The sequence below is a fragment of the Mus pahari genome, chromosome 12 (assembly GCF_900095145.1).
Source record: "Mus pahari chromosome 12, PAHARI_EIJ_v1.1, whole genome shotgun sequence".
In the NCBI taxonomy this organism is placed as follows: Eukaryota; Metazoa; Chordata; class Mammalia; order Rodentia; family Muridae; genus Mus; species Mus pahari.
The window spans coordinates 6,963,292-6,984,419 of NC_034601.1; the positions used below are offsets into that span (position 1 = coordinate 6,963,292).

The 21,128-nt window shown below is 50.3% G+C and overlaps 1 protein-coding gene across 1 annotated transcript in view; it reads right to left on the reverse strand.

The window, feature by feature from the left end:
- LOC115065090 overlaps nt 1-21,128 on the reverse strand; it is a 91,492-nt gene that overhangs the window by 36,038 nt on the left and 34,326 nt on the right. Inside the window, 15 exon segments of the mRNA XM_029544743.1 lie at nt 158-223; nt 283-376; nt 1,808-1,907; nt 2,049-2,178; nt 2,350-2,452; nt 2,569-2,693; nt 2,696-2,763; nt 4,738-4,942; nt 7,784-7,985; nt 8,300-8,409; nt 10,401-10,578; nt 11,639-11,785; nt 15,258-15,318; nt 15,766-15,948; nt 16,681-16,865. Of these exon segments, the coding sequence (XP_029400603.1) occupies nt 158-223; nt 283-376; nt 1,808-1,907; nt 2,049-2,178; nt 2,350-2,452; nt 2,569-2,693; nt 2,696-2,763; nt 4,738-4,942; nt 7,784-7,985; nt 8,300-8,409; nt 10,401-10,578; nt 11,639-11,785; nt 15,258-15,318; nt 15,766-15,948; nt 16,681-16,865 (1,957 nt within the window).

Sequence of the window (21,128 nt, forward strand, 5' to 3'; positions counted from 1 at the left end):
TGAGGCCAGCCTGGTCTACAAAGTGAGTTCCAGGACAGCCAGGGCTACACAGAGAAACCCTGTCTCAAAAAACCTAAAAAAAAAAAAAAAAAAAAACCACACACACAAAACTGAACATGGACAATTGGGGTGGGAAGGTCACTCACATTTCGAGGATTCCAAGCCACCAGGCATCCCTCCAGGCTCTGGGGAAGAACCTTATGGTCATAGCGGTAGGCCAAGTCTGTGCAGACCAGGTGAGCGGGTGCTCTGCTCCCAGAGGCCATCTTCCCAACAGCCCACTCACACAGAGGAGTCCAGCCTGGCAGCCCAGCACCACAGTGCCTAGCCTCTCCTCTTGGCCATTCAGGACAGCCTTGGTCCCCAGGGAGTGACGCTAACACAGTTTGTCCACTGTGAGGGCCCCTGTAAGAGGACCAGGATGTGCCAGGGGTGCTTGGGTGTGGAGAAAGGACAGACCACAGGCATTAAGGCAGCTGGCAAGATCAGGGGACAGCTATGTCCTCCACTCAGATGGAGGTTGTCCTAAAGTCAGAGTGTGACACTGGAGGGGACTCAGCAGCTCTGTGCTCTAAGAGATGCCAATCAAAGCCTGACACGGGGCCAGGGATATGGCGCAGTGGTTAAAACACTTGCCACCAGTGTAAAGACCAGAGTGTAGGTCCCCAAACCCACATAACTACCCTGTGGATATGGTGACTCATTTCTAGGCTAGCCTTGGAAGGGGCATGTGGAATCTCCAAAGCAAACCGATGTATTGGTGAGTTCTGGGTTTGATTAAGAGACTTTGCCTCCTAGAACAAGGTAAAAATGCTTGAGGATGATTCCTGAGATTAACCTGGGACCTCCACATGCATGTGAACACATACACACACACACACATTCACACATACACACACATACACATACATACACACACACATACACACACACACATTCACACATACACATACACACACATTCACACACACACACACACACACACACATACACGGAAAGACAAGGAAATAAAAAGCCCAACATGGCGGCACATGCCTGCAATCCTAGCATTTGAGAGGCAGAGACAGGAAGATCATGAGTTTTAGGCCAACCTGGGCCAACCTGAGCTACACACTGTAACCTTGTCTCAGCAAACATACACAACACATACTATTTGCTGACCAACCCCATCTGCTGTCTGACCACACCCACAGGCTCATCAGTTAGCATGAAACACATAGGTGGAATCCAGGACCTAACGTCCTATGCTTGCCTTCTCTTGCCTTTACAGTGGGGTGAAAATGGGGTCATTCTCCTCTCCAGCAGGGCTTGGTCACTTGAGATGACCTCTGTGTGTGTGTGTGTGTGTGTGTGTGTGTGTGTGTGTCTGTCTGTCTGTCTGTGTGCGTGTGTGTCTGTATATGTGTATCTGTATGTGTGTGTGTGCACTCACTGAGGTCAGGGGGTCCCCTTTTCCTTTTGGTGTCTGCCACTTTCCTTGAGCCCAGATCAGGGCTTGGCACACAGCACATGGCCAGTGCACACTGACTGACACTGGCTGAGATACCCGCCAGGGCCTGGCTTTACCGCTCTCTTACCTCGCAGTTCTGACAGGGGGAGGCACAGAGTAGCAGAACCTGGGCTCTAGACCGGGCCTGGCGCTTCTTAGCCTGCCTGTTTCCTGAATGGTCTTGAACTCTTTGATTCTCCTGCCTCCTGAGTGCTGGCATTATATGCATGGGCCACCATACCTGGTTTAAAATGCTGGGGACTTAACATAGAGCCCTGTGCATGCTAAGCCGCACCTCCACCCTGAACAGCTTCCCACCAGCCTTTCCACAGCAAAGCACTGAGATGCCTGGGAGCAGCTCTCAGGCTCAGCCACGAGCCGCAGACTTCCGCTCATACTGCTGTCAATGATGGAGGAGCTGGAAGGAGCGTCAGGGCCAGTGGCTTGTCACCATGTGATCTTTTGAGTTGTAGCAGGTCCCTTTAGGGGATCCTCTATACTGGACAAGTGGGAATGTAGGCATCTCCCACGGGTGATGGCTTCGGGCAGAGGCACATACCGGAGGATCAATGTCCCCCCGTACAACGTCTTGCCTTGCTACAGCTGCTCCCGCTCTGCCTCCAGCTGCCGGCCTCAAGGCTGTCCCTGGCTGTCCCCAGGACTGTCAGCAGTGTATAGGTCTTCTGGGGCTGTGATGAAAACAGAGCCACTGATGGGGGAAACTCAGCTTCTGACCCTTACCATGGAGGGGCAAGGGCTGTCTCCCACCACCTGTCCCCTGGACTTGATTGCCAGAATGGCTACTGAGCCTGGTAGCAACCCCTGGCCAGCCCACAAGTTACCAAGCACCAAACCTCTACCTCCAATGCACCTCTCCCAACCACGGGCACCTGGAACTTCTGTGCCGAGGAAGCTGGGTCCCCACTTCCCTGACCCCAGGGACTGTACTAACATGCCTGGTGTCTAGCAAGACATCACAGCTCAGGGAGGCTCAAGGTCACAGGCCAAGCAGGGAGGGAAAGGGGGACACAAGTGAGGGATCCAGGGTTTCCCAACTGCAAGGGCCACCTAGCGCTCACTTTCTTCGTGTGCTTGTAGGTTGCTGTGAAGTTCAGTTCCCTCTGGAAACTCTCTAACCAGCAGTGCAGGACCTTCCTGTCCTGGCTGTTCTCCGAGTGGACCTTGCTCAGCAGAGCTGCACTGCTGTTGACCCCAGCTCACTCCTGCTGTGGAACAGGCCTGGCATCAAGGTTGTCACCATGGAAACCTGCAAGGAAGCCAGGTGAATGAGCAGAGCCTTTGAACCGTGTATCCCCTCCTGTTATTAGCCTCATTCTCCTTCCCGCTGGATGAACTCCTATTCGCTTTTTCAAAACTCCTCCAGCTAAGACTTGAACCTGGAAGGTTACTGCGTGGATGTGGGCTGCTCACTCCTTATAGGACTCCAAAGAAAAATCCTTTCTCTTGCCCTAGCTCTGAGCCAAGCAGATACACCTCCCTCCCCCCTCCCTCCTCTCTGAGTTTGGGTGTGACTATGATCTCAGTGGGACAGTATTCTTAGCAGGTACCATCTCTGCATTCCAGTGGACACAAACTGGCAAGTAGCTTCCACTCCTTGGGTCACCCTGTGAACCAGAGCCATCCAGAGCCTAGGATGTCACTGTGGCGTGTATTGGGGTTGACCATGGCCCTCCCCCAGGCCCCAGCCTAAGCTCCACATGGTGTCCTCTACTCTAGGGCCATGGTTCCTGTCACATACTCTCTCAAGGCCAAATTGCATATGGCCATTGCTGACCCTCCAGCAAAATGCCAGGACCCTGTTATGGGATAAGCCTTCTTCCACGTGCCCCCTTTACCAGCTCCTCCTCTCGGCTTCCTGAACAGGTTGTCAGTTGGAGACTGTAGTGTCATTTACCCCCCAACCCCTTAAGACCCAGGCACTGCCACTCTACCAGCAGGCCCCGCCTCCCTGGAACCTCATCTAAGCTACCTTCTCCACCAGCTGGTGGCCCACAAAAGCCAGCCATCACCTCCTCCTCACACTCCTGCCCTGGTTGTCTCTGACACCCAGCTACCTCCTCACATCACCTGAGGCCATCAGGAATAACTCCACAGCCATGCTACCCAGTGCTCACCCATCCTGTTGCTCCCAGTGATGAGCTAGGCTGGACTTCCCTGGTCCTGCATCGTTCCAGAAGAGTTAGGGCTTGGAGCAGGATCTCTGGAACCCACCCCGGTGACAGTGCCTGTCCTTACCCTGCCATGCTTCCACACTTGGCATGGGCAGAGAATGGTCCTTCTCAGAAATCACTGTTAATACCAGGTGTACCCACAAAGCATTGGGTGGCCCAATGGACAATCTGATCACCTTCAGAGTCTCTCACCTGGGAAACCGCTAAGCAAGCACACAGGGATTTAGCTTCTCTTGTTAGCATCTTTTTGAGATTCTCTTGGTGACAGTTCTGATAACACCAGCTGAGTCCAGAATCTGTGTCTGGGGAATAGTATCAGCCACAGACTTCCAGTTTTCCCCAGTGTGTAGAAGGTGTCAAAGGTACCACTGACAACAGGGGGAATGACAGCAGGGATATAGGGCTTGTCTGGGTTATATGAGACCCTTGTTCTACCCTAGCCATGTATACACACACACACACACACACACACTCATGCTTACAGACAGACACAAATACACAAGTCTGTGTATGCGTACAGATAGGCACATATACACACATATACAGCACACACATGCATATGCACAAACACCATCTTAGGGTTTCTATTGCTGTGATAAAATGTCATGACCAAAAGCAATTTGGGAAGCAAAAAGTTTGTTTCATCTTACAAGTCTTAGGCCACACACCAGCACTGAGGGAAGTCAGGCCAGGAACCTGGAGGCAGGAACTGGAGCAGAAGCCATGGAGGCTGCTACTAACGGGCTTACTCTCCATGGCATGCTCAGCCCAAAGTCTTATAGCACTCAGGGTTGCCTGTGTGGGGTGGCACCACTCACCATGGGCTGGGACCTCCCCCACCAATCACTAATCACAGAAATGCACTACAGACTTGCCTACTGACAAGCTGATAGAGACAAATTCTCAATTAAGCTTAATTTATGTCAGGCTGACAAAAACGAAGCCAGGACAAACATAGCAACCTGTGCACACAAGGCAGATGCACAGTAAAGACATGCGCACATGCAGGCCTGCACAGGGGGTGGCAGAGAGCCACCCGCACTGCTTATCCCGAGGTAGGTGGTGGCCCCAGTGTACACCCAGATCTTGACCTCCTTATCATGGCCCTGGCTCATGCAGGTCAGGCTGACCTCCAGATCCTCGAGGGTCCAGGCCTTGGCCAGTGTCAGCTCTGAGACAGCCTGGACCACGGCCCTGTGTGGTCAGTAGAGCCTGTGAGGCACAGACACTGTGAGCCATGGACTGTCCAAGATCAAAGCTCCTACAAGAGCACAAAGAGAAGCTGCTGTGCAGGGCAGGAAAGGAGTGATTGGCAGCTCTGGTGAGGCCGTCCATCAAAGTCTCATCGTAACGGTGCAAAGCTGGGGAAACCTGGGCTGGCGCACGAGGGAACTTTACGGAATGAAAGGAATGTGAATTTTGACAGGAACCTGGACCATAGTGCACTCACACCTGTCACAACTCACCCAGTGGCTCTTTGGAGATTAGTGTGTTTAATTCTAGTTTATGAGACACAGGTTACAATGCTAACGTGAGGTACCGATGTCTGCCAAGCAGGTGAACATGGTAGCATGACACTGTCACCTACAGAGTTCATGTCTGAGAGCTGTAACTGTTTATGAGGGTGTTATGGCCTGTGGTTGATGGCCTTGGATTGAGAAAGGGGTCAGGGCAGCTTTAGTTAAGATGGGACCATCCTGGAGGCTGGCCCTTAAATCAATATAACTGGTGTACTTATAAAAAGAAGGAAATGTGGACACACACACATGCAGAGTGACAACATGGAGATTATCATGGCAAACCAAGGGCCAGTCTCCTCCAGAGTCTGGAAGAAGGGAGGAAGTGCTTGTAAGGTCTCAGGGGGAACAAGTCCTGATGACCCTTTGATTTTTGGTGAGGACCTTCAAGATTGTGACAGCTTTCTGCTTTGTAAACCACGCTATTAGTGACCATTTGTTAGAGTGGCCATTGGTAACTAGTGCACCTGCCTGGAAGCGCCTGGAGGGGGCGCGCCATCTGAACAAAGGGGCTGTGAAAAGATTACAAAGACACCCAACGCAGGGGCTGTGACTGAGGCGAGTAAGAGTGACAGGAGTCCCTAATGTAATGGCAGAAGGGCCAACGTAGGCTCCATGCAGGCTCCTTTGTTTTGTTTGTTCTTTGAGACAGCATTTCTCTGAGCAAAAGCCCTGACTGTCCTGGAACTCACTCTGTAGGCCAGGCTGGCCCAGAACTCACAGAGATCCACCTGCCTCTGCCTTCTGAGTGCTGGGGTTAGAGACATGGTTCCATGAAGACGTTTTAAGGAAATGATCTGAAGTAATGAAAGCCCGGAAGTGGTGTGACTCGCCTGCCCATCCCCAGGGGGTTCTGGCAAAGTCACTTAAAAGCCATGGGAATAATTAAAAGGAAGAAACCAGAAAATGTATCAAATATAAAAGAGGTGATTGTAACTCAGGGAGAAACAGAAAGTTATAACTGTCATACTCCATACATCTTGGCTGAAAAGGCATGTACACAGTCCTATCATATAAACACAGAACCCCAGAGGAGGAGAGGAAATGGATATTTGGAAAAGGGCCCTTGTGAGAATTTTCTTTTTTTTTTTTTTCTTTTTTCTTTTCTTTTCTTTTCTTTCTTTCTTTCTTTCTTTTTTTTTTTTTTCTTTTTGGCTTTTTGAGACAGGGTTTCTCTGTGTAGCCCTGACTGTCCTGGAACTCACTCTGTAGACCAGGCTGGCCTCAAACTCAGAAATCTGTCTGCCTCTGCCTCCCAAGTGCTGGGATTAAAGGTGTGTGCCACCACTGCCCACCAAATTCTCCTTTTCTTAAGCAAGACATTTATCAAGAATGCCTACTGAAATGTCAGAAATGGCAGCCAGGTTCTATCATTTTTAAAGCAGTATTTGAGGAAACAGTGGCAAGGATCCACACTGGTTACGCCAGGAGCAAGGCTGGGCTCGGAAGACAGGCAGAGCAGGAGGATCAGAAGTTCAAAGTCATCTTCAGCTTCTTGAGAAGTTGTGGGCCAGAGACTGGGCTCTGTGCCACCTCATCTCAAGGGAAAAAAAAAAAAAGCAGCCCATCAGCATTGTGGACAGCTCTGGGCTAAGTATATTCGATGTTAATTCCGATCTCCTGTGAGTGGTTGAGAACAAGGAATAAGTCAGCCCTCAGGTGATTTCCTGTAAACCTGCTTCCTACCTTCATTAGTAAAATAAAGGAGAGCTGATGATTGGGCAGATAAAAGGGAAGGTGGAGTGGAAGGTGGGGAGAAGGAAGAAGGAGAAAATGGAAGAGGGAGAGGACACAGAGGAGGAGGAGGAAGAAGAAGGAAAGCAGAGCAGAAGCACATGGCCTGGAGAAACTGCAAGTTCTAAGGGGTCTCAGATGTGGAAGATGGTAGTATAGCGGTAGGTCTGCCCAATGAAGGCGCACAGCATGTATTCATATTAAATTCTGCTTTCATTGCTGGGGCATATTTGGGAGGAGATTTACTGCAACACGTCAGTGGTGGCACACACCTTCAGTTCTAGCACTTCAGAGGCTGAGGCAGGCGGATATCTATAGTTTCAGGCCAGCCTGGTCTACAGAGCAAGTTCCAGGAAAGCCAAGGCTAAACAGAGAAACTGTCTTGAAACAATCGTTTTAAGTACCTCCATGGTCATCACATGATGAGCTCCAGGACCCTAACCCAGACTCAGAAAAATCTAAATTCTGTATAATTTTGTATTACTTGAATAAAAATGAGATCTAATTCTAAAAGGTTAATTTAGAAACAAACTATAGCAAACACATGTACCAAAAATGGGAAAAAAAGGTATTTTGCAAGGAAAAGGACGTGCAAACAAAGGACCTGAGGTTTGTTTGGTGAACAAAAAGAGGTCTGAAGGAAGGGGAGGTGATGAAGAGAAAGATGGTAGGGGCTTAGGATGTAGAGAATGATTGACAAGGGAACATTAGGGTAGCCTTGTGCCACAGGACACATGGAAGGTTTGCCTCCAGTGAGCCCACATAAATCAAAGATGTTCCAGGTAGAATGTGCAGTCTAGGCAGATGCCTGGAAGTCTAAAATAGGAGCCATAAGCAAAGGAGGCCCCAGCACTGGTCCTCCCCTTCCCATCTCCACAGGGTGGCCCTGGAGGTGTCCTTCCAGTGCAAGCCCACCATGAAGGGCAGCTGACCAGTGACTGGCCCCTTCAGGTATGTGCTGCTTTTGACATGGGGCTGCCGGAGGCTCAAGTAGGACGGCTGGGTGAGGCTGTCCACCTGCCTCTTAGGGACCTGCAGTGCAAGCTGATGGAAACAGCCCAGGGGCTCCCATCTCTCAACTCCAGCCAGGGCTCACAGGCCTCAGATCCACCCTAGCCCATCACTTCCTGCACTTCACCTCTAGTAGGCAGCTGAAGAAGAGTCAAGAGCAAGTCTGGGCTGAGCATGGTATGGTGGCACATGCCATCCTTGCAAAACGGGCACACAGAAGACACGGATCAGTACGGGGCATTGCCAAGCCTGATGTCTGCAGACATCTCAGCAGCCACAGCCCGAAGGGACACTGGGGAAGATCCTGCACCCCCACATCCATCTAGGTCATGGTGTGCTCTGTGGCGGGCTCCCCTCCAGGAAGTAGTTGCGGATCCTGAGTGGTTCCTGAAGGTCTGGCTGATGCGCAGGCATCTCTTGTGACCACTCTCAGCCCACTGTTCCCCGTAGTTGGCCTCCAGTTGTCAGCACACGTGGTCCAGGCCCTGCTGTGCTGCAGCTAGACCTTGGACACACCAATAGTGAGATCCCCAGGAGGCCAGCCACGCAACTCTGAGCCCTTCTGGCCCTCCCTGGAATGTCACTTGCTTTTCTGCAGACACAGGAAGTAGTTCGTTTCCTGCTAGAGATATGACCCCGGGGCCTTACACATGCTGGGCAAGTGCTTTCCCCTAATTGATTTTGTGTGTGTGTGTGTGTGTGTATGTGTGTATGTGTGTGGTGTGGTATGGCGTGTGTGTGTGTGTGTGTGTGTGTGTGTGTGTGTGTGGTGTGGTGTGGTATGGTGTGTGTGTGTGTGTGTGTGTGTGTATGTATGCATGCGCATGCATGTGCGCCCCATGCTCACTTACGTTTGTTTAAGCATAGCGTCGAGAGGACAATCCCAGGGGCCATCTCTGCCTTTCTTTCTTTCCTCTTTTTTCTCTTGTTGCTGTTTTGAGACAGGGACTCACTATGTAGCCTGGACTGTCCTAAAACTCACTTGTAGACCAGGCTGGCCTGGAACTAACCATGTAGACCAGGCTGGCCTAAAAGTCAGAGATGCGCCTGGCTCTGCCCACTGAGTGCTTGGATTAAAGGTGTGAAATTCTACACCTAGCCTCTCCTTGTCTTTTGTCACCACAGGGTCTCCTGCTGAACCTGGAACTTACCAAGTCGGCCAGACTGTAGTCAGTAAGCCCCACTTTTGTGTCTCGAGAGCTGGGACTATGAACAACACCCATGGGTTTGTTTTAACTACAGCAGTGTCACTTTTTAACATTTTTTATTATTTTAAAAATTAATTAATATTTTTTGTGTATGAATGTCCTGCCTGTTTGTATGCCTGTGTTTGTATTGGTGTGTCTGCTTTCATGGAGGCCTGACAAGGATGTAACGAGTTACAGATGGTTGTGATCCACCACGTGGGCACTGGGAACCAAACTTGGGTCCTCTTCAAAAATAAGGAGCTGTTTATAGACGTGGTGGCACACACCTTTAGTTCCAGCACTCTGGAGGTAGAGGCAGGAGAATCTCTGTGAGTCTGAGGCCAGCCTGGTCTATAGTGAGTCTTAGATCATCCAGGACTACAAAGAGAGACCCGGTCAAACAGGAAAGAAAGAAAAAGGCAAGATAGATAGATAGAAAGGAAGGACAGACAGACGGAAGGAAGAAAGGGAAGAAGGAAGGAAGGAAGGAAGGAAGGAAGGAAGGAAGGAAGGAAGGAAGGAAGGAAGGGTGATGGCACAGCGAGTGCTCTTAAGTGCTGAACCATCTCCTCAGCCCTAACATCTGCCCTTTTCTTTTCTTTTCTTTTCTTTTCTTTTCTTTTCTTTTCTTTTCTTTTCTTTTCTTTTCTTTCTTCTTTTTTTTTATGTGAGTTCTAGGAATCAAATTCAGGTTCTTAAACTTCTCTGGCAAGCCCTTTACCAACTGAGCCATCTCCCCAGCCCTCATTTGTCTTTCCACACAATGCATTGCTTCTGAGGGACAGGTGAAGCCCAGCACACTGCTAAATACTAGTTACCTAAGAAATAAATAAGCCTGAAGCCATGAGCCCAACACCTCATGAGCCCCTCACCTTCGTCAGAGCAACAGGGCAACAGTCCAATGAGAGAAGACAACTTTGAGAAGGTGAGTCGGAGGCTGGAGAGATGGCTCGGAGGTTAAGAGCAGCTGCTCAGTTGTAAGGACCAGACTCAGATCCTAGCACCCTCATTGGGTGGGTAGCTCACCAAAACCTGTAACTCCAGCACCAAGGGATCTGATGCCCTCTTCTGGGGTTCTTGAGCATCTGCATTCACATGTACACATGCTCTCCTAGAGATATGTGCAATTACATACACACTGCATAAACACATACACACTCATACACACTCACACATACTCTCTCACACACTGGATCTTTCTCTGGAACCCAGGAGTGAGTGTGTGTCAGGCACACTGCCCATGTCAGCTGATGCCAAGAAGTAAGGTTACCAGGGGGAGCGCTGTCCTCAAGGTCCAGCTGAATTTTCTTTTTGGGGTGCAGCAGCTGGAACCGGCACTTCCTCTGGGGCACACTGTAGCTGATGTCCACCCCAACTTCCCTGGCCACTTCTGACTTGGGTGTACCCATGAAGAGGTGGGCTGTGTCTTCTTCAGGGAGCCGGCTCTTCTGCAAACGCAGCAGGGTTCCTGAGAAGAGACCACTGCGCCTCTTCTGGAACAAGACTTCCTGTCTTTTCAGGGAACAAGCTCAAGGACTTCCTGGGCTCTGAACTGAGAGAGGCAGGTTTTCAGAACAGTCTGGCACGGGACCTTTGTTTTTCCCTCAGGTTTGGAGTCCAAGTCTTTGTTCCATGCTAGGCCAATGCTCTCCCTCTGAGCTACACCCAAGCCTCTTCAGGTCTTGATTGACAGGGCAAATTGCCAGGATGAGGTTTCTACAGTGTACAACTCCAGCATCCTAGCAATGCTGTCTTGTCCCAAGCGAGCCCAGGGACAGGTTCCTCCTCCTTCTTGTACTTCACTCTGTACAGAGGACATCTGTCACATCTCCCCACCATGACACGGCCCTGAGTCAAAACCCTTTGCTTGCCCGGAGGCAGGGCTAAGGTATGGCCCAGTGGCACTTTAGGCCTTGCATGTATGGCCAAGGCCCCAGCTCCAACCCCTACACCGCAAAAGAGCCAAATCAAATACCACATCCCTATTCACTCATTTGGCACTTCATGTGAGCTCAGCCTGACGCATGGGGAGCCCTACGCATGCAAAGCTCCTGCCCCTTGGGGTTGACACACCAGAGTGGGGGGGGGCACATAACCACCAGACACAGAACTAGGTAAGATAGGTAAGAGAGCAAGGGCAATCCTTGCCATGTGGGTACGTCCTGGAAGGGGAATGTGCTTTATGTCAGGTACTCGGGGTCGTGCTACCTTTAATGGCCTGCCTGTGAAGATACGTGAGAGAATGCAAGATATGAGTTACCTGGGCATTGGAAGAAAGAGTGTCTTGGGCATAGGAAAGCCCCAGTGTGAAGGTCTGGGCATAGGACTGTGCCTGACACTTTGAGTCAGAGTTAAGCCATAGCCCTAGGCAGAGATTAGCATGTGCAAAGGTCCTGCAGCAGCCAGAGCCAGCTGAAAGCATCAGTCAAAACCTGAGTCTCTGTGGCCAAGTGAATGGGGCGATGCACAAGCTAACTGGGAAGGAAGAGGCCATTCCACACTGCTCACCTGGAAGCGGAGGGTGTAGACAGCTTCTAGCACGAACAGCTGACGTCCTGGGTTCTCCTCCAGAATCAAACCTGTGGACACAGGCACTGAGAGCAGAGAGGGCTGACCAGGCCCTGGCCAGGCCACACCAGCACACAGGTACCAGCCCTAGGTCTGGAACACTGTGAAGACAGTTGAGTGACAGTTGTAGTCAGCAGACAGCTCTGGGTGTGCCCTCTGCCACCATGTTAGCATTTCCCTCTGGAACCAGTCTGTATGGACATTAATCCTGAGAGACAGGACCGCGGAGACCAGGGCTCCTCGGCCCCAGCACACTCTTGACATATGAGGCCCAGTGCTCTTTTGAGAGTACCATCTATATTATGCAATGTTCAATGGCATTCCTGGCCTTTACCAGTGACATGCCAGAAATTCACCATTAATGCCAGTTGTAGCAATTTCTCCTTAATGGAGCCCTGCCCTCTCTTCAGAGGTGATGCAGAAGGCAAAACCAACCACACCGAGAACTGCTGGTACACACTATTACCCCCGCCCCCCCCCCCACGGCGTGTATGCAGGGGTATTTGTGTGTCTGTATGTATGACTATGTATATGTAGGTACCTAAAGAGTCAGAAGAGGGTGTCTGACCCCCTGAAGCTGGAGTTTCAGGTGGTTGTGAGCTTCCTGCCTTGGTGCTGGGACCGACCTCAAGGCCTCTACAACAGCAGCAAGTGCTTTACCACAGAGCCAGCTCTCTAGCCCCACGATGATTCTTTCTGTTTTGTGTGAAAGACAATTTCCCTGTGTAGCCCTGGCTGGCCTGGAACTCACTCTGTAGACCAGGCTGTCCTCAAACTCATATAGATCTTCCTGCCTCTGCCTCCTGAGTGCTGGGATTAAAGGTGTGGATGACCACACCCAATCCCAGGGTCATTTTTTTTTTTTTCTTAAAAAATTGTTTTATTTTAAGCTACAAAGGCATCTTTCTCAGGAATGACTTGCTTATGGGCTTATAGTTTGGGATAAACATAATTAACAAAATAATTTCATCTCTGTTATATAGAGCTACTATATAAAAATAATTTATAGGCTGTCTTTTTCCAAAAGCAGGTGTCTTGACAGTATATGTTGAAGGAACTCTCCTGCTAAAGCCTGTGTGATGGAATGAGTGTTCCCGTTGGTATGAATGCCTCAGAGTGCCAGAGGGTGCTAGTTTCCCCCACACCCAGCCCCTGGGGTTTGTTCACAGGGCCCTCTGGTTTCTCTCAGAATGGCCTGGCACAGGAAGATTCTGCACATCTTCAGGTAAAATGCTTTGATACAATTTGTGTTGATTTCTGAGCAGGAGGCATAATTCTGATCAGTGTTGGGTTCCATGTCCCTCCCTGGCTTGATGACGTTCCTTGGCAAAGGAAGCTACTGTGCCTGTGGTGTACTTCATGGCCTGTGACGTACTTCATGGTGGCCAAGGCCCTTCTCAAGGTCACCCTTCTGTTCCAGATCCAGACGCAGTTTGTATAATGTTCACTGTAATCATCTGCAATACTCTGCAAAGATGGGCATAACTTCAGCAGTCAGGGCCCATCAATCCCTTTTCTCCAGTTTCAGACAAAGTGCTCACATCGAGATCAGCCAAATCTGGATCCACACTTAAACCCTCACGATGGTGACCCTTGGCAAGAGAAAGCGAGGCCTTCTGCAAGTCCAGGTGTAACCGGGTGTGTCTTTGGCCAGAGCTCTTGTTGGACCTTCTCTGTTTTTCTTTGTTCTGAGAGTTTTCACCTGATCAGGTCTCTTCAAGACCCACAGAGTTCGTTTGCATGGAGCTGGGCTGGAGTTTTAGCAGGAAAGCCTCTTCATGCGGGTGACCCATGCCAGCTTCCTTCCCAGCTTCCCCCAGGGGTGTCCGGAGCGGTGGTGAGCTGTCCTGAGCTGCTAATGCTGAGCTTCGGTTCCCTTGGTGAGCGATCAGTGCGATGAGTACTTCACCCACACCTGTAAGTGCTACAGCTCTGTGCAGGTCAGCAGCATTCAAGGATGGATTAAAGCTAGGACATGCTGACCTGGGACCACCTTCGAAGGATTTCACAGTTCGAGCGAACCTTAGCTACTTTTATATGACTGTAAAGGGACACCAAAACCAAGGAAACTTATAAAAGAAAGCATTTCATTTGGAGGCTGGTGGTTCTAGAATGTTAGAGTCTACAATCATCATGGCAGGGAGCATGGCAGTGACCAGGCAGGCACCGTGCTAGAGCAGTAGCTGAGAGTTTAGAGCTGACATCCTGATCCACAATCTAGAGGCAGAGAGAGAGAGAGAGAGAGAGAACACTAACTGGGAATGGCAGAGCTTTTGAAATTTCAAGGCCAGCCCCTGGTGATACATCACCTCCAACAAGGCCACACCTCCTAATCCTTCCCAAATAGCTGCATCAACAGGGGATTACACATTCAGATGTATGAGCCTAAGGGGACTAATCTGCATTAAACCACCACAGAACATATTCCTATTCTTGGTGGCCAATAAACCTGGCCTGTCAGAGGAATTCTGTTACCATTGCCATTTTAAAAAGAGTATCTTTTTATTTCCCTTTCTTCTAAGGAACTAAAGAGAGGCTTTACTCCAAAGGTTTCGATCTCCTTCAAAGTGGAATGATAAGTCAGCAGTCTGATGTCAGGCTATCTCCATCATGTGCCAGGCAGGCTCCTGGGAATGGCCTAGTCTGTTCTGCTCAGCCCAAGGTCCTGTGAGCATCCCTAAATGCATGAAGTGGAGATTAATAAACCAGCCAAGAAAGCGTGGAGGCCCCCTCCTGGACTGGTGGATCCTGAGGGACTCATAGACCTTTGCAGAGTGTTTTGTAGAGGACTCACTCTGAGCCTTTGCAGAGCTGTCACTTAAGAAAGTAGCTACAGTCGGGCACGGTGTACTTGGGCACTCAGGAGGCACAGGCAGGTGCATCTCTGTGAGTTCAAGGCCAGCCTGGTCTACAGAGCAAGTTCCAGGACAGCCAGAGCTACGCAGAGAAACCCTGTCTCGAAAAACCAAAAGAAGAAAGAATGCAGCTGCTTTTCTCAAGCACCTTAGAGGGATGGGGAGGAGGCTAAACCCCATCTGATCCTGGTATCAGATTGGCTTGTTACTGTTGGCCAAGTGCATCCTCTCTGCCCCTTAGGAAAAATAGATCTGTTCTGTACACTCAAGCAATAAAGTCATTTTAAATAATTAGGTTTCAAAAGGAGGGGGTGGGGAGGAGGTGGAGAGGGAGAGGGAGAGGGGAGAGTAGAGGGAGGGCTGGCAAGACAGCTCAGTTGGTAAAGGTGCTTGCTGCCAAACAGAACAATCAGAGTTCTATCCCCAGAGCCCACATAGAAGAAGAGAAGGGAGTCCCCCAAGTTGAACCCCTCATTCACACACACACATGATAGGGAGGGAGGGAGGGAGGGAGGGAAGGAGGGAGGGAGGGAGGGAGAGAGAGAGAGAGAGAGAGAGAGAGAGAGAAGGAGAGAAAGTTAAAAGTACTTAATCAGGATCAGGAGTTTGAGGTCCCCCTTAGCTACATAGAAAGATGGAGACCAGCCTAGGCTGTCTCAAAGAAAACCCAACTAACTAACCAACCAACCGACTAACCAACTAACCGAACAAAGAAATGAAAACACATCTGACCTGGGGTATAGCTCAGCCGTGTAATAGTCAACACTGTCAAGTTGACACCATCCAGAGACATGTTGAAGACAAATCTGGTCTGTGAGGGGTTATTTAGATGAGGCTAGCCTCTGGACATGTCTGTGAGGGATTTCCCAGATGAAGTTAAGGAAGAAGGAAAGGCCTCCCTAGATGTGGGCAGTACCATCCCATGGGCTGTGGAGGAGAGCATCGAGCACCAGCAGCAGCTCCCACCCCTCTCTGCATCCTGACCACTTGCTTCCCTTTCCTGTGGCCCTGCCTTACCTGAAGATGGGAGATACAACAAATCTTTTCTCCTCAAGCTGCTTTTGGAGGCAGGAGTATCAGGAGCTCTGCTGCTAGTGAGTTTGAGGCCAGCTTGGGGTACATAGCCAGCCTGGGCTACATACAAGAGTCAGCCCAGGCTCCACACTTGCAGGCTCTGCCCACTGCCAGTTCCCCCTGTGCTGAAGGACCCACCTGAAGCTGAGAAGCTCCACCGAAACCTCTGGGACATTAAGATACACTTTAAGGTCCTGACCCTTTCTAGCTTGGGTACTGCCATCTAGGCTAGTGGCGCCATGGACACGGGTCGACCATCTCAGCCTAGCCTGACCCAGGGTCCCAGTAGTGCCCATCTGAGCCAAAACCTGCAGGAGGGCACTGGGGGAGAGAGAACGGGGCCTGGTTCCTGCACCCTCTAGTTCACCTGCTGCACACCATCCGGTCCTCGCTGTCACCAGCCCATCTTACAGACAGAGGTGCTAAGCCTCTGAAGGGCAGAGCCACCTCCCACTGCTATGGCTAGGGGCTAGGACACAGTCAGGATGAATGAGCCCCACTTACAAGTCTCACTTCAGTCTCTCAACCCCAGACAACTGGTAAAGGATGCAATGTCTGTGTTTTCAGTCCCACCCAGAACCTACAGACAAACTTAGGATGGGGCAAATGGCCTGGAAATGAGACGGTGACTTACATCCACTCTGTTTGCCCCCTCTGGGCCACACGGCCTGATCCTGTGACAACTTCATTGGAATCTGTTTCTCACCAACAGCAGGATTAAAGAAGGGCCTGCCCTCCTTGCTCAAAGGTCACTGGGGTTCTATGGGCTTGGGTTTGGCTCCTACGACCTCTCTAGGGAGGCGTCATGTGGTGATCCGGGCCTCTGTTGTTGACTTCCCTGTGCAGCCCTAAGCACACAACCTTACCTGTCTGAGCCTGTCTTCTTACCTGCAAAGGGACCTCATAGCCCGAGATACCCTCACAGATGTTTGGTTTAGCAGACAGCAGGCTGGCAGGCGGGCTGCAGAATGGGTGCCTCCCCACAATGTGCGTGCTAGCCAGCATCCCACATCGTCAACTCCCTACCCACCCCAACTTGAAGAAGTCTGTTACCTGGGCTTGAAGTAACCCCTCAGGGAGAAATCCGAGAGTTGCTGGAACTCAGCCATTCCTTGGACATGGATGCTGACTGTAGCCAAGACATGGAGGCTGAGCTTGACTGGAATGCCAGAAACTGTGGGAAAGAAGACGTCCCCCAAAGCCAGGTTCAGCTTCCGGGTCACCTGCACTTCCTGCCCCTGTGGTCAGAGAACCTTACCCACAGCCAAGGGGACAGATGATCTTAGCATGGCGCACAGGTTGCCCATGTATCCTGAGACAGGTGGGAAAAATGAGGCCATGGACAGAATGGTTGGCCCAAGGCCACATAGCAAGCAGGAACAGAGCCATCTTGGGAATACAGTGGTCTGCTTATTGATCAAAGGCCAGCTAGGCAGGTGGGAACAGTGCCTCAGCTAGTCCATGACACATCCTTCAGTATGTCCTAGGCAGACCGGAGCACTAACTTTGGTAGCATGGGCCCTCTGAAGGAAGCATGCTGACTTTATTTAACATCTCTGCTTCTAAATTGGGGTGTGGCTCAGTGCAGAGTGCTTGCCGAGCATGCATGAGGCCTTGCAAAGAGATAAACATCTCCATGTCAGAAGCAAGATCTGTAACAGGGCCCAAAGTGGGAGGTGGTGTCGGGGAGGCCTTGAGCTCAGGTAACACCCAAGTCCGTGTCCCATGGTCAAAGCTGGCAGCTTGGTGCCCATCTGGCCCTGTACCGCTGGATCACCTGAGAAAGACAGAAAAGCAAAGCCAGGTCAGGACAAAGGGTGGGCTGTGAGAAAGGTCAAGGGCATGTGGGGCCCAGCCCGCCAAACACGCCCAGCCACGCATGTTCTTTGACATGCGTGCAGTGCCCATGGCCCAGTATAGACCTCAACGTCCTAGAACAGGCAGAAACTAGAACCCAGCTCTGACGAGCTGCAGTGAGCTGAACCGAGCTGCTTTCCCTGGTTCCCACCTGAGCACCCCCTCCTCGGATCCCCTCCAGCCATGGGCTGCACCAGGCCTCAGACCCCATGACTCCAGGCGGAGATGGTCTCGTCATCCCTCACCATTTCTCATGGGGTGTACTCTTGGTTTTGCAGGTAGACTTTATTTTCACATTTAAAAGTTTGAGGTTTTTTTTAGCCGGGCGTGGTGGTGCACACCTTTAATCCCAGCACTCGGGAGGCAGAGGCAGGCAGATTTCTGAGTTCGAGGCCAGCCTGGTCTACANAGGCCAGCCTGGTCTACAGAGTGAGTTCCAGGACAGCCAGGGCTATACAGAGAAACCCTGTCTCGAAAAACCAAAAAAAAAAAAAAAAAAAAGTTTGATTTTTATAGAACTCCAAATCCAATCTATCTTCTTTGAAGATAGAAGTAGTAATCTGTCCACCCAGCCCTCGGTAGGGGACAAGAAGTAGCCACCAGCTGTAGTGGATGCTCCTCCTTTGTCTTGCCAATATGGAAGTCGCGTGTCTGTTGTTACCCTCTATGTTCTTGAGATGTAAGCATAAAACACGGGAGAATAACAGACTAAGGAGAGTGTGCTCCAAGACAAACACGCTTTGTTGTTGTTGTTGTTTGTTTGCTTGTTTTTGAGGAACAGAGAGCCATGTAGTCCAGACAGGCTCCAACCTTCTGTGGTGCTGAGGCTTGTCTGCAAGCCCCTCCACCTCCCAAGTCCTAGGGTTACAGGCCCAGCTAGAACAAAGTGTTTATTCCTAGCCCACCTGGGCTTTGGGCTAACATCTGGTCTGTGTTTAAACATGTCAGTACATACCCAAGCCACCCACATTGCTGGCTCTCTGATATACACAGAAATGGCATTTTACAAGAGCAAATGCTGTAGGCAGAGTGCCCGTCTCGGTCCCCACCCTCCAGGATATACACGAAAAGCCTGTGCTCACAGTCTCTGCTAAAATAATAACTAGCAATGGGACAGGATCACTCAGCAGACAGGCTTCCGGCTACAAGGCACACGCCCTCAGACACCATACACACAGCCCACAAAAGCACGCCCAAGACCACTCTCAGCACAAGTTTTCACTTCATTTTATCTTTTGACACGATCTCATGTAGCCCAGGCTAGCTTCAAACTTGCTAGACTGAGACTGACTAGGAATTTCTGATCCTCCTGTCTCCATCTATTGACACCGGTATTGGTACCAGTGGGTACCGCCACACCTGTTTTTATGAGGTGTTAGGATCCAATGTGCACTAGCAAGGTGGGGGGTGGGGGGATTGTCACTTTGAGGTCAACCTGAGCTACACAGGGAGATTTTTATCTCAAATAAAATAAAACAAAAATGTAAAATTCCACAGGGGCTGGGAAGATAGCTTTATCAATAAAGTGCTTGCTGCGAGCATGAATAACTGAGTTTGGGTCCCCAGAACTCAAGAAAAACATAAGCCAGGCACAACAGCGTGCCCTTTAATCTTGATCTGTCAGGGAGACTGAGGCCTGGCAGCTCAGGTGGCTGTATGGGATCCCAGAAGGGGACACTGAGGTGGGAACCAGGGAAAGCAGCAGAAGTTCAAGGCCGGATCATTACGGCTTGTCTGAACTGGCTTCTTGTTTATGCCTATTCTAGGAAGTCGTATCTGTACTGGGACATGGGCACCACCATGCATGTCAAAGAACAAATGTAGAGTTTGGTGGGCTGGAGCCCTACATGCCCTTGACCTTTCTAGAAGCCCACATTTGAGAACACACACACATGCATGCATTTGCATGCATGCACACATAAACTCATGCAAACGCCTGTATACACACATACACATATATATACATGGGCACATATGCAAATACGTACACATGTACATACATGAACACACACACATAAACAGAAAAGTGGGAGAGAACCCAAAACTAAACAACAAAACCATTCCCAGTCAAAGAGAATAAAAACATACACAGACCGGGAGATTGTTTCTGAGTAATATACAGATAACAGAATTTACTCTAAATTCTCAAAAGTCAGTAAGAAAATAACCCAATAAAATAAAATGAACCTTATACTTGCATATACATTTCACCAGAGAAGACACCTGGATAGTAAGCAGATAAGCCCACGAAGAACTAATTATCCACAAGACTGGCAAGATGTCTCAGACACTTGCAGCCAAACCCCAATCACTTGGTGGAAGGAGAGAATCAAGAAATGCAATTTCTCTCTCTCTCTCTCTCTCTCTCTCTCTCTCTCTCTCTCTCTCTCTCACACACACACACACACACACACACACACACACACAGGCAAAATTTCCTATGGATTCAAAGGAGCCCCTCTGGGCAGCCTCCCTTCTGCCATGTGCACCCCAGGCCACACATCACACATCCACCTGGATTTCCAGCACACAACAACAAGATCACACCCAAGCCTCTCATGGGAATCTACTCAAGCAGTGTAGGAACTCACAAATTACCCATGAGGCATCTGCTAGCCCAGATGATTCTCAGAAGTTGATGGGTGAGCAAATAAATCCTTTTTCTGTCTGTCCTTCCTCCCATCTGTGTGTCCTTTGTCCTCCTGTTCACTCACCTCTCCTCCCTCCTGTACAGCACAGACCATCCACCTACCTGTCCTTCCTTTCACCCGCCACCCAGACATCTCAGTCCCCTTTGCATTTCTTCCCCTCCCCTCCTGCCTCCAGATGTCTTTGATGATGTTTAGAGAAAAGTCACAAGGAGTGGCACCACCCCCAGCTGGCAGCGTCTGGGTGACAGGCTCTGGTCTCCATCAACGAGAAAAGGTTGGGAGAGCACAGAGCAAATGTCCTGCAGACAGACTCCAGGGCTTGGAGCCAAAGGTCGGGACTTCACAACAGCGCACAGAACACCAACCTCAGAGATCTTTGCTCTTCCTGGGTGCTCAGAAGGAGAGCGCTTGCCTAGCATGCACAGGGTCCCAGTGCCAAAAGGGGGAGAGGAAGAGGGAGGGAGGGAGGGAGGGAGGGAGGAAGGAAGGAAGGAAGGAAGGAAGGAGGAAAAAGAAAGAGAAAGAAAGAAAGAGAGAGGGAGGGAGGGAGGAAGGAAGGAAGAAAAAGGAGAGAAAAAGAGAAAAAAGAGTGTCTTCCACAGTGGCCCCACAGCTCATTCACTCCTTGTGGTGACAAGCGAATGCTCTGTCACATCAAGCCACTCCCCTGTACGTTCCATCTCCGCACACCCCCTCACCCCTTCCTTCCCTCTGTCCCCTATGCACACCACACTTTTCCCCTTCTGGGACCTTTGCACTTACCAGTAACCTGCTTAGCACACTATCCTCTGACCTCAGCTCTGCACAGGTCACCTCGACTGAATTTAGAATATTCACCATCCATCGAAACACACCTCTGGGCCTACGTCCACAGAAAGTCATTTGCAACAGGGGCTTGGTTTTGTTTGTTTGTTTTGCAGTGATGGAGCGAAAGGCCTTACCATACCTGCAGAGCACATGTTCTGCATGTCCCTGGCCCTGCATCTGTTTCAA